At 43.4% G+C, this 14,196-nt stretch overlaps 1 protein-coding gene across 3 annotated transcripts in view; it reads left to right on the top strand.

Annotated features, from left to right (window-relative positions):
• Positions 1 to 14,196, top strand: part of LOC141105649 (alpha-2-macroglobulin-like protein 1) — a 583,128-nt gene that overhangs the window by 286,996 nt on the left and 281,936 nt on the right. For all 3 annotated transcript variants that reach the window (XM_073595625.1, XM_073595627.1, XM_073595626.1), the window contains exons 30-32: positions 1,202 to 1,417; positions 1,495 to 1,619; positions 12,248 to 12,338. In XM_073595625.1, coding sequence (XP_073451726.1) covers positions 1,202 to 1,417; positions 1,495 to 1,619; positions 12,248 to 12,338 — 432 coding nt within the window. The remainder of the gene's footprint in view (positions 1 to 1,201; positions 1,418 to 1,494; positions 1,620 to 12,247; positions 12,339 to 14,196) is intronic.

Here is a 14,196-nt window from a genome sequence, read left to right as displayed (position 1 = left end):
CCGAGGGGGGTTCACAGAAGTCACCATCCAACCCTGTACACACAAAAGTCACCCTGGGGAACATCCTGACTGCTGTATGCACTGCATGGGATTGTTATAATCTGCTTTAATTTCCACAGCATACGAACTGTGTCACCATTGTGTCACCATTGAAATACAGATATATATGCTATTGCTGTATGAAAAAAACCATCTTTTTTCCTTCACAGGAATTATTATAATTGTGCTTATATATGTTTCTCTATGCATAGAGTATGCTTCCATTTGCATTAAGGGATATATGCAGTTCCTGATTTGGAGAGAGTACACTGACCTGTCAGGAATACATGGGTTGGAGATAGTTGTTTGGTGACATGCTTTATATTTTACTTTCTATGTAGGATGTATGCAAGTTTATGCTGACCCACATATATATGTTTTCTAGTCACTTTCTACCTTCACCAAGCTGTGACAACATCGCACTTTTTATTCCCTGTATAAGAAAAAAACGTTTTTATATAATGTTTCCTATATATGCCTAGCCATACAGGTTTTGTAGATAGCGCCGTTCTATCCCTATAATATTCCTTAAATAAATTTCTACTAGGCAGGATACTCTCAGGAGTGTCTTTGTTCAAGGGAGGCAGCAACCTATGTGAATTTGCCATATAGACTGGTCCTAAGCGCGGTTTCTCAGGCTTAGTAGCACCAAACTGGCTATTTTCACCCAGCTTACAGGCTCAATGACTCAATTTAGTTTGTACAAAAAAGGGGATACCCCTTTAACAAATAAAAACTGATGAAAACATAAAATATGAAGCGCTCTCCGACCGGACACCCGTACGTGTGTGCTCCCGTGTCTTGCTGCTGTGTCTGTTGACACAAACAGCAGGACTCGGCTCCGCACTCCCCCCGGCACCCGCATTATTGGATTTGATTGACAGCAGCAAGAGCCAATGGCTGCACTGCAATCAATCTATCAAATCAGGACACGAGACACCGGCCGGAGCTGGTGCACTTGTTCCCGTCGCTTGAATTACAGGGCTCAGGTAAGTATAAGGGGGGCTCGGGGGGTGCTGCTGCAGTAAAGAAGGTTTTTCACCTTAATGCATAGAATGACGAGGGTTTACAACCCCTTTAAGTTATATTGGTGAACTGTTCAGTCTCCTTAATTCTATTGTAATATCCTTTGTATATAACCTCTAGGAATTTTCTCTTATAGGACACAGTCGTGGCTCTCCAGGCTATGGCCAAGTATGCAGAGGCTACATACAGTGACAAGGGAGCTATAACAGTGACCGTTACTTCCAAGACAGGATTTCAGGAGAAGTTCCATGTAGACAACAATAACCGACTTCTCCTCCAGAAGAGGACACTACCAACCATCCCCGGAGAGTACACAGTGACTGCTACAGGAGGTGGTTGTGTCTTTGTACAAGTACGTGGTAAATCCCATATATTTCTTCTGTTCCATCCATTCTGCAATCATCTGATTTTGCTATCCTTTCCTTGTAGACGGTTCTTAGATTCAACATCCCAGTAGTAAGAAATGAGGCCGCCTTTGCTGTCAGTGTTGAGGCAACACCAAAAAAAGGTGTGCAAGATTCAGTGAAAAACCTTGGACTTCATATAACTGCTCAGTAAGTCAAACTATGTTTATATTCAGCATCATATAAGATTTCATAATTAACTTAATTAACTACATTTTTACAAAAAGTATCCTCTTAGTGCAGGTTCTTTTGGGCCGGGTTCACATATATGTGGCTACAGTTCCCAGCATGTTGTCCGGTGCGTCCCTGTTCACCGGTTCAGGTGCGAACCAGGTCCCAATTTTTGCCTGAATTCGCACCTGAACCAGACCCAAAGACGCACAGGACCCTTTTGGAATGGGGACTGCAGCCTCCCCGGACCTGTGTGAACTGGCTTTATTGCGAGCCAAGCACACTTGCATGTCATATGAATTGGATGCAGAGAAATCTGCATCCCAATCGCACATATGTGAACCCAGCCTAAGAGTATACAATACATACAATACATGGTAGATTACTGGCAAAAGCAACACCTAGAGACATTTTGTTGTCTCTTACAATTTAGTAAATTATTGTTTTATGAACAATATTTTTTTTTATATTCAATTTAAAGCTGTCTCAGGTATTTGCTACTTTAATCATTTATTTCTAATAATTCAGTAGTCTTACAACAGTCCTGTATGGGTTATTATAACTATAATCTTCATCATCCAACATACAGAGCACAGAATACTTTATTAATCCCAAAGGGAAATTGTTACGACACAGACACACTTAACAAAGACAACACAAGATCACATCAATAGACTGAACAAGATGCAAAAATGCAACAAAATGACCAATAACAGCCATTAACACCAAATAACAAAATTAAAACTACACTACAAATAAAACATCCATGCAAATAAAATACAACATAGAATAAATAACACAGATTAAAATAACAGGCAAACTACCAAATACAAATAAGACACCACTTTCTCTATCACCACTGTAGATAATAACCAACACAATACCAACATACTATAAAAACAACACAAAATCCTGGTCAAAAACAACCAGAATTAAAACTTCACCTCCAGCCCTCACAGAAAAGAATTATATATCTTGATCACCACAGGCAAAAATGATTTCTTGTGGTGCCTTGTGGATGTAAAAATCTGTCACTGATGGGACTGACCAGCGTATTGTGGAGTGGGTGGGAGGAGTTGTCCAAGATAAGACGTAACTTGAACAACGTTCTCCTCTCCAACACTTTTGTAAAAGACTCCAATTCCAATCCAACAATATCACTGGCCTTGCAAATCAGTTTGTTGACACCCTAAACCTGCTTCCCCAGCATGCCATTGCATACAGGAGAGCACTGGCCACCACAGACTCATAAAAGATCTTCAGCATCGTCCGGCAGATGCTAAAGGACCTCAGTCTCAAAAGGTAGAGGCAGCCCTGGCCCTTCCTATAGAGCACCTCAGTGTTCTTGCTCCAGTCCAGCTTATTATCTATATGTTCCCCCAGATACTTGTAACTCTCTACTACCTCCACATCCACTCCTTGGATAGAGATTGGGGTCACTGGTGGCTTCCTCTTTCTGAAATCCACAACCAGCTCCTTTGTTTTTATCACATTTAGATACAGATGATTAACCTCACACCATGTGACAAAGTTCTCCACCATAGTCCTATACCCAGTCTATCCCCCGTCCCTGATACATTCCACTACTGCAAAGTCATCAGAAAACTTCTGAAGATGGCGAGACTCTGTCTGGTAGCTGAAATCAGAAGGTGGAATAATACTGTGCAAAAATATGAACCAAATGTGACAGCAGCTACACTAAATGTGACAAAATTCAAGAAGATGTGTGGAAAAATGTAGTGCTAACAAAATATATACACCAGTGATAACTGCAATAAAATAAAATAGACATATAGAGTCCAACATATGAATGAAAAACTATGAGCACAAATAATAAGTGCAAAAAATGTAAAATGTGTGTAAAATCCAACATAAACAATGGTGTGACTGTAAGTTTCTGGCCCCAAATCCTGGCTGGAAAATGGGAAAACAAACAAGTGGAAATCCTCAAACAATGAAATCCTCTGTGAAACATCCACAATGGTGACTCCGGAGAATGAAACAAATGGGTACTCTTACCAGAGCAGGTGGACCCGAATGTCAGCGACATCGAATTGTAAAGGCTTAAGGATCGAATCCGTGGCTCTCTCAGATGAAGGTGGAGGTCCAGGGTCTTCTACGGGTGGCTCCGAAGGATCTCAATGACCTCGACCCAACTAGGAAGTCGCCATCTCTAAAGGAACCTCCACAGCAACTCTCATAAAAAAAACAGTGTGTAAAAAAGAAGAGGGGGGCTTCAATAGGTAGGTTTATTAAAATCTTAGCCCCTGTAGAAGTCCTATTTGGACAAAATGCATCGGGCTACGCTTACTGCTCCCTACATTGCCTTTTATTCATTGTGATCACTTTTAGTTGTCTTTGTGGTTTTAATAAACCTACCTTTTTGATCCGCACTATTGGAGCCCCCCTCTCTTCTTTTTTATACACTGGTTTTTTGATGAGAGTTGGTGTGGAGGTTCCTTTAGAGATGGTCAGGTTGAGGTAATTGAGATCCTTCAGAGCCACCCATAGAAGACCCTGGACCTCCACCTCCATCCGAGAGAGCCACGGATTCGATCCTTAAGCCTTTACGATTTGGGGTCGCTGACATCCGGGTCTACCTGCTCTGGTAAGAGTACCCATTTGTTTCATTCTCCGGAGTCACCATTGTGGATGTTTCACATCATTCCTTGCACTCCAAGAGGATTTACATTTCATTGTTTGAGGATTTCCACTTGTTTGTTTTGCCATTCCCCAGCCAGAATTTGGGCCAGAGACTCACAGTCACACCATTGTTTATGTTGGATTTTACACACATTTTACATTTTTTGCACTTATTATTTGTGCTCATAGTTTTTCATTCTTATGTTGGACTCTATATATATTTCTTTATTTTATTTTATTGCACTTATCATTGGTTAGCGCTACATTTTTCCACACCTCTGGTAGGTGAAATCAGTGGTGTAGACAGTAAAAAGAAAGGGAGAGAGAACTGTCACTCCACTATTATCATTGATAATTAGTGTTGAGATTTGAATTCTGATTGAACTTGAATTTGCAGAGTTCAAATCTGATTGTGCTTAATAAAATGTTTAATTTTAAACTGCACTGAAGTAATTTGGAGGTATTTCTAACTGACATGTTTGGACCTTTGGATGACCGCTAGACAAGCTGTTGTCACCAGAATGCATTGGACCCCCAGAGACCCCCCCCCCCCCACACACACACACACATACAGACGCACAAAGTGTTCTTTTTGTTTTGTGTGTAGTTTGTTGTTCAGTGAGGTTTATCAGACAACAGGCAAGAAAAAAGTTTGAAAGTAGCACCTTAAAAATGTAAAAAGACAGTTTTTTTATGGTTATCATTTTGCTGTGTTTTTTTTTTTTCTTGTTTCTTAACATGTAACAGTAAACTTCACAATTTTTGACACTTGTGCTATCCTCCAGAACAACTGAAGGGCCAAAGTTTGGAGACCCCGGCTCCAGAGTGACATGCTAGTTTTCACTTTTGCCTTTACTGGTGTTCTGGGTTAAAGATAAAGGAGCTTGTTGTGGATTTCAGAAAGAGGAAGCCACCAGTATCCCTAATTTCCATCCGAGGAATGGATGTGGATGTAGTAGAGAGTTACAAGTATCTGGGGGTACACATAGATAAGAAGCTGGACTGGAGCAAGAATACTGAGGTGCTCTATAGGAAGGGCCAGAGCTGCCTCTACTTTTTGAGGAGACTGAGGTCCTTTAACATCTGCCGGACGATGCTGAAGATGTTTTATGAGTCTGTTGTGGCCAGCGCTCTCCTGTATGCAGTGGCATGCTGGGGAAGCAGGCTTAGGGTGTCCGACACCAACAGACTCAACAAACTGATTCGCAAGGCCAGTGATGTTGCTGGATTGGAATTGGAGTCTTTTACAACAGTGTTGGAGAGGAGTAGGGATGAGCCGAACACCCCCCTGTTCGGTTCGCACCAGAACATGCGAACAGGAAAAAAGTTCGTTCGAACATGCGAACACCGTTAAAGTCTATGGGACACGAACATGAATAATCAAAAGTGCTAATTTTAAAGGCTTATATGAAAGTTATTGTCATAAAAAGTGTTTGGGGACCTGGGTCCTGCCCCAGGGGACATGGATCAATGCAAAAAAAAGTTTTAAAAACGGGCGTTTTTTCAGGAGCAGTGATTTTAATAATGCTTAAAGTCAAACAATAAAAGTGTAATATCCCTTTAAATTTCGTACCTGGGGGGTGTCTATAGTATGCCTGTAAAGGGGCGCATGTTTCCTGTGTTTAGAACAGTCTGACAGCAAAATGACATTTTGAAGGAAAAAACTCATTTAAAACTACTCGCGGCTATTGCATTGCCGACAATACACATAGAAGTTCATTGATAAAAACGGCATGGGAATTCCCCAAAGGGGAACTCCGAACCAAAATTAAAAAAAAAAATGACGTGGGAGTCCTCCTAAATTCCATACCAGGCCCTTCAGGTCTGGTATGGATATTAAGGGGAACCCCGGCCAAAATTTAAAAAAAAATGACGTGGGGTTCCCCCTAAATTCCATACCAGACCCTTCAGGTCTGGTATGGATTTTAAGGGGAACCCCGCGCCAAAAAAAAAAAAAAAACGGCGTGGGGTCCCCCCAAAAATCCATACCAGACCCTTATCCGAGCACGCAACCTGGCAGGCCGCAGGAAAAGAGGGGGGGACGAGAGTGCGGCCCCCCCTCCCTCCTGAACTGTACCAGGCCACATGCCCTCAACATTGGGAGGGTGCTTTGGGGTAGCCCCCCAAAACACCTTGTCCCCATGTTGATGAGGACAAGGGCCTCATCCCCACAACCCTGGCCGGTGGTTGTGGGGGTCTGCGGGCGGGGGGCTTATCGGAATCTGGAAGCCCCCTTTAACAAGGTGACCCCCAGATCCCGGCCCCCCCCCTGTGTGAAATGGTAAGGGGGTACATAAGTACCCCTACCATTTCACGAAGAAAGTGTCAAAAATGTTAAAAATGACAAGAGACAGTTTTTGACAATTCCTTTATTTAAATGCTTCTTCTTTCTTCTATCTTCCTTCATCTTCTGGTTCTTCTGGTTCTTCTGGCTCTTCTGGTTCTTCCTCCGGCATTCTCGTCCAGCATCTCCTCCGCGGCGTCTTCTGTCTTCTTCTCCTCGGGCCGCTCCGCACCCATGGCATGGGGGGGAGGCTCCCGCTCTTCTTCTTTTCTTCTCTTCTTCTCTTCTTCTTTTCTTCTCCGGGCCGCTCCGCAATCCATGCTGGCATGGAGGGAGGCTCCCGCTGTGTGACGGCGCTCCTCGTCTGACAGTTCTTAAATAACGGGGGGGCGGGGCCACCCGGTGACCCCGCCCCCCTCTGACGCACGGTGACTTGACGGGACTTCCCTGTGGCATTCCCCGTGACGTCACAGGGAAGTCCCGTCAAGTCACTGTGCGTCAGAGGGGGGCGGGGTCACCGGGTGGCCCCGCCCCCCCCGTTATTTAAGAACTGTCAGACGAGGAGCGCCGTCACACAGCGGGAGCCTCCCTCCATGCCAGCATGGATTGCGGAGCGGCCCGGAGAAGAAAAGAAGAAAAGAAGAAGAGAAGAAGAGAAGAAAAGAAGAAGAGAAGAGCGGGAGCCTCCCCCCCATGCCATGGGTGCGGAGCGGCCCGAGGAGAAGAAGATAGAAGACGCCGCGGAGGAGATGCTGGACGAGAACGCCGGAGGAAGAACCAGAAGAGCCAGAAGAACCAGAAGAACCAGAAGATGAAGGAAGATAGAAGAAAGAAGAAGCATTTAAATAAAGGAATTGTCACACGGGGGGGGCCGGGATCTGGGGGTCACCTTGTTAAAGGGGGCTTCTAGATTCCGATAAGCCCTCCGCCCGCAGACCCCCACAACCACCGGCCAGGGTTGTGGGGATGAGGCCCTTGTCCTCATCAACATGGGGACAAGGTGTTTTGGGGGGCTACCCCAAAGCACCCTCCCAATGTTGAGGGCATGTGGCCTGGTACGGTTCAGGAGGGAGGGGGGGCCGCACTCTCGTCCCCCCCTCTTTTCCTGCGGCCTGCCAGGTTGCGTGCTCGGATAAGGGTCTGGTATGGATTTTTGGGGGGACCCCACGCCGTTTTTTTTTTTTTTTTTTTGGCGCGGGGTTCCCCTTAAAATCCATACCAGACCTGAAGGGTCTGGTATGGAATTTAGGGGGAACCCCACGTAATTTTTTTTTTTAAATTTTGGCCGGGGTTCCCCTTAATATCCATACCAGACCTGAAGGGCCTGGTATGGAATTTAGGGGGACTCCCACGTCATTTTTTTTTTTTTAATTTTGGTTCGGGGTTCCCCTTTGGGGAATTCCCATGCCGTTTTTATCAATGAACTTCTATGTGTATTGTCGGCAATGCAATAGCCGCGAGTAGTTTTAAATGAGTTTTTTCCTTCAAAATGTCATTTTGCTGTCAGACTGTTCTAAACACAGGAAACATGCGCCCCTTTACAGGCACACTATAGACACCCCCCAGGTACGAAATTTTAAGGGATATTACACTTTTATTGATTGACTTTAAGCATTATTAAAATCACTGCTCCTGAAAAAACGGCCGTTTTTAAAACTTTTTTTTGCATTGATCCATGTCCCCTGGGGCAGGACCCAGGTCCCCAAACACTTTTTATGACAATAACTTGCATATTAGCCTTTAAAATTAGCACTTTTGATTTCTCCCATAGACTTTTAAAGGGTGTTCCGCGGCATTCGAATTTGCCGCGAACACCCCAAATTGTTCGCTGTTCGGTGAACTTGCGAACAGCCAATGTTCGAGTCGAACATGAGTTCGACTCGAACTCGAAGCTCATCCCTAGAGAGGAGAATGTTGTTCAAGTTACGTTCAATGTTGGACAACCCTTCCCACCCACTCCACAATACGCTGGTTAGATTGTTACACCCACAATGAACCATAGAGCAACACAGGAAATCATTTTTTCCTGTGGCCATCAGGATATATAATTCTTCTCTGGGAGGGCTGGAGGTAAAGATCTAATTCTGGTTTAAGATCAGGATTTTTGTTTTTATAGTATGTTGGTATTGTGTTGGCTATTATTTGGGGGGTGTTAGAGAGAGTAGTGTATTATTTGTATTTGGTAGTTTGCCTGGTATTTTAATCTGTGTTATTTATTCTATGTTGTATTTTAATTGTATGGATGTTTTATTTGTAGTGTAGTTTTAATTTTGTTAATTTTATTTGGTGTTAATGGCTGTTATTGTTAATTTTGTTGTGTTTTTGCATCTTGTTTAGTTTATTGTTGTGATCTTGTGTTGTCTTTGTTAAGTGTGTCTGTGTGGTAACAATTTCCCAATTTCCTTTAGGATTATTTAATAAGGGGGCTGGATCTGCTGCCCCACCCCATGTGAATGGGTAGTGGGTACATCGTACCCCTACCCATTCACCAGAAAAAGTGTCAAAAAGTAAGAAAAACAGGAAACAGTTTTTTCCAAATCCTTTATTTTTTATTTTTTTTAAGTGTCCCTTGATGTACATCCACTGTCAATCACGACGCCCATGGGACCCGAAAAATAGAAAAAATTACTTCACATGACTTCAGAAGGGGCGGGGCCACCCAGTTAAGTCACTGGATGGCCTTACCCCTTGCCTATATAAGAGCTGTCAAAGTACAGAGAGAGCATACTGTGAGTAGCCTCCCATGAAGGCGGAAGCGTTTTCCAGTTTTTCTATTTTTTGGAGTTGTGATTGACGGTGGATTTACATTGAGGGACACTATTTTTTTTTTTAATAAAGGATTTGCAAAAACGGTTTCCTGTGTTTCTTACTTTTTTTTGGTGAATGGGTAAGGGTATGATATACCCCTACCCATTCACATAGGGCGGGGGGGGTCACAGCCCAGGCTTGTCAGGAAGAGGCCCTTGTTGCCATCAACATCAGTACAAGTTGCTTTAAGGTGGGGGGGAAGATCTCCCCCTGCCCCAAAGCACCCACCCCCTATGTTGGGGGCATGTGGTCTGGTATGGTTCTCTCTCTCGTCCCCTCCCCTTTTCCTGACCTGCCTGCTGCATGCTCGGATAAGGGTCTGGTATTCTGGTATGGATTTTGGGGGGCCCACGCAGTTCCCCTTAAAATCCATACCAGAACCGAAGGGCCTGGTATGGACTTGGGGGGGGCATGTTTTTTTCTTTCTTTTTTTTTACCAGCACTAAAATTAATCTGTCAGCGGGGAAACACCTTGACAGATGATGACTCATCGGTTGTTAAGGACACGGCGGCCGGCTTCCCAGCCCCGTTCCTTATGAACCAGCTTACACTGCATCCTAATTCGGCAAAGCTTTGCCTAATCAGGGCAATGAATGCACTGTGCAGTGCCCCGATGAACACCCTGCAAATTGGAGTGTCCTGTGAATGGCCGAACGGGCAAACCCATGCTTGGGCCGAACCGTTCGCCCATCCCTATGTCCAAATACCATGTGAGGTTCCCAGGCAACTTGAGATGGTAACCTCAACAGTAATAATTTAAATAAATAAATTTAGTGAAAAGCTGCTGAATATGTAATATATATATATATATATATATATATATATATATATATATATATATATATACACACACACACACACACACACACACACACACACACATATATATATATATATATATATATATATATATATATATATATATATATATATATATATATATATATATACACATATATATATTTATATGTATTGCCATTTATGTTGTTTGGTAACACTTGGTTGTACTGTATGTTTACTGTTTTTTTGTTTTTTTTTCCCCATTAGCTTCATGCTCATCAAACACTTTTTTTATCAAAATAAAACAAATTTTTTTTTAAATAGTAGAAAATATTAAAACAGCCTGTAGCTTGGGTGACACCGCACGGTCCTGCTTTATATCACCTGCTTTCTGGAATGTTTCTCTGGACGCTGGACTTTGTGCGATGGCAGCATGCTGGGGTCTGGCAGTGTGCCACACTGGGATCACAGAAACCTTGGTCTCTGTATGTTCTGAGTGCAGAGCCCTGACAATGGCTCTCACATCCTGGGTCTGTTTGTGGGGAGTGCCGGGCCTTCCTCTTTGAGGTGCCCCCAGTTGGGAGGCTCCGTGTAACTACCTGGTACCCTGCCAAGACACAATGCACTATGGACCATTGCTGTTAAGGTCACCACTGTGGCCATGTCATTTGCAGTACAACACCAGCTCTCTCCAGACCTGGTGAAGGAGGAAGATAGTACTCACCAGGGCTCCCCCATGGACTATGCAGTTGAGCGCTTCCCCAGTGCCAGTGGGGTCAAGCTCTGTCAAGAGCCTGCATCAGAGGTACCATCCATGGAGGCGATTGAGGCACCACCACCTACAGCAGCACACCCAGCAGGATCATCGGTGGTATACCCGCTGATTAACCGATACAGTCGGTGGTAGTGTGTGGGCATTCAGCCCCTTGTGAGGAGCTCAAGGAGTGGCCTGGAGCTTTGTGGGACTCCCCTAAAAGGTACTGTAGTGGTGGCGGAGTTAGAAGAATCTGTGTCTCAGGATGCTCCACCTGCAACATCTTCACCAGTCCCCACCGCTGTTTTGCCTGAGAGGAAGTGCCAACACAACATCCCCCTACCATGGAAGACCTGGCACCCTCCTTACCATGGAGTTAATGGAGGAGGAAGGGGGAAGACCAGCAGTGCCACAGAGACCCCCCCAATGCCCACCATCCTACCTGCTCCCAGGACAGGGATGCCACCTCATGCAGTTGTCGTGGCTCCAGTGGTGAATGATCAGGGACGTTAGGGAACTTTATAGACTTGAGTTCCCCTATGTCCTGGAAGCTTTGTTTCATATCTTAGAGGCACAGTGGCACGAGACTGCTGTCTGTGGCCTTTTACAGGTGCCTAAACACCATCAGGTGCTTGCGGAAGGGACAGCCACCCGTAAAGAGTATATCAGGAGTGGAACTATGGACATTATATTTACATGCACAAGGTGGTGTTGGGCAGTCCCAATTCTGAGGACATCCATTATTATGTAGTTAGGCAGATCTGCGGTAGAGAGGAGTGGAGAGAGTATCTGGACCCCAAATACTGCATCTAGTTTGCCCTTCAAAATTATTTGATTTTGTTGTTTGTTTTATCCACATGCACTTTCATTACTGCGTATTGTGTATGTGATTTGCTCCTATTGAGGTATGGCCTCAATAGGAACAAATCACATACACAATATGCAAGTACAAGTCGCAGAGGTGTGCACAACAGCAGTGAGCAGCAGGATGCAGCCTTACGGCGGACTGTGTGGGGAAGCCAGCGGAGTGTTAGACAGGCCGCAGAGAGTAGGGAAACCAGTGGCCGTGGCTTCGCCCTAGGTGGCAATGCGCCCTAGGCAGCTGCCTAGTTCGCCTCGTGGTAGGAGGCACTCATGACAAGAATAAGAGTAACCAAATCCTGGAGCTGCACTAAAATTACAAAAAAAAAGAAAGATGACAGAACATACAGCTATAAAGCTCTGCAGGATAATCAACAAAAGAAAAATAGAAATGATGATGACTTCATAACTGGGATGTTTTGGGGGTCTCATACTGAACAATAAAATCATGCTACAACTTTTTAAAAATATTTGCAGATACACAGGTGCTCGAAAGACATCCAACATGGCTATTATAGAGGTGAAGATGTTGTCTGGCTATGTTCCTGTGAAGAGCTCACTAAGAGAGGTATGTCATTGCCATTTCCCTTTGTGTTTGGATTTTATGGGGTTTTATTATATTTAGGGGCAAGAGAATTCAATACAATAAATACTGAAAAGATTGTTATATACCATTAGGCAATTTCAGTCTGATTTCAACATCTGGGTGTTGATAGTTTTACAGGATATAGACAGTGAAAACAGATAGCTTTGCTGAATGAGGTCTTGCAGTATTCTGAAATCGTTTTTGCTAATTCCCCATAATTCAGCCTATTCCAAGTTCTAACAGACCTTGGCACCAACTTAAAAAAAAAATAAGCAAAACCACAGAAAACTAAAAAAAAGTATTTGAAATGCTTTTTGCAGCATTTTCCTATCATGAGTGATTTTTCCGTTATTCAGTTGCTACATGCCTTAAGCTTGTGCGAAAATATTACTTCCTCTGGAGAAGTCAGTTCCCTCTTCTAGGAGTATATCATTATTTGCTATGCTCTCCTAAATACTCCATTCACCTCCTTACATTGACCTTTTATGTGTCTGCTGGGGAAGAAGTAAAGGGGAACCCTATAGTGAAGTCTTTTTTTAAGCTTTTTTTCCTCAGAAGAACTCTTGAAATTATTTTCAGGTCTTGGGGAAAACCTGCTAAAATCAATGAATTGACAGTCATTGGCCAATGGCAAGAATGCCCCCTTACAGGGGTAATCAGAATACCACACTTACAGGCAACCAAAATATCATTGGGGCCATGCAGCTGTCTCTACCAAGTGATTTTCTTTCTCAACAACTATGCAGGCACTATTAAATGAGAGTTTTCTCCGCTAGGCCAGATATAGATCTGGGGGGGGGGGGGGGCAGGGCACTTGAGGTTTGGGGAGCCCCTTATACATAGAGTTGGTTTACATTTGCAATGACAGTCACACATTTTTAAAATGCACAACACAATGCCAATCTGAGGTCTTGAGTGAAAGCACATGCAGCCATAGTACTCTATGTGTGGTTTGCTTGAGCTGCCAAATTATACATGTTATATTATTTTATTAATATTTATTTTGTATTATTTTATATAATTTTTATATTGTTTTATATAATTTTTGTATAAAGGGAGGCTTCTTCTGTCAGTGGATGCCAGGGCAGTGACCCCTTTTGTCCCCTTATAAATACGACACTACTCTCAGTAACAGCTCAAGGAATTATTGGTTGAACTAGATGGACTTGTGTCTTTTTTCAACCAGACGAACTATGACGCCCATAGTAACCTCTGGAGGTACCATAGGGTTCCATAGAACCTTAGTTGAGTGACAGTTCTAAGTCTGCTGGGCCTGCTGACATCACATTCAATATGATGGTACCCAGAAGCAGGCCCAGGGCTTTTGGATGGCTACAAAAAAGAGGATTTTCGGGTAAGAAACAGGTATAAAAACATTAAATGCCCATATAAATTTACTGGAAGATTGTTGGTGAAATGAATGGTCTGGTGACAGAATCTCTATAACTGGCTTCTACCCAGGCTGGTTCTTCTGTGTGTGGGGTAATATAATAATATAATTTACTGAATATACACAATATAAAATGAAATATACAAAATAACCCTAGGGCAATCCTAAAAGACATTTAGGAAACACAATTCTGGCTTTTAAAGTCAGAATTCTGAGAAGTCACAAAAAGTCAAATTATGTATAATAATATATGTAATAATTAATATTAAAATTCTGAGTTTCAACATCAGAATTCTGACACTAAAAGTCACATTTCTCAGTTTTAAAGTTAGAATTTTGAGATTAAGGCCCCTTTTACACTGGGGCGGTGGGGGCGTCGGCGGTACAACAGCGATATTTTTAGCGCTGCTGTACCGTCGTTCTTGCAGCTGTATTCGGCCACTAGCAGTG

Source organism: Aquarana catesbeiana, linkage group LG08 (genome assembly GCF_042186555.1).
Source record: "Aquarana catesbeiana isolate 2022-GZ linkage group LG08, ASM4218655v1, whole genome shotgun sequence".
Lineage (NCBI taxonomy): Eukaryota > Metazoa > Chordata > Amphibia > Anura > Ranidae > Aquarana > Aquarana catesbeiana.
The sequence above is the reverse complement of the archived record's forward strand: the minus strand, read 5'-3'. Positions and strand labels throughout refer to the sequence as shown.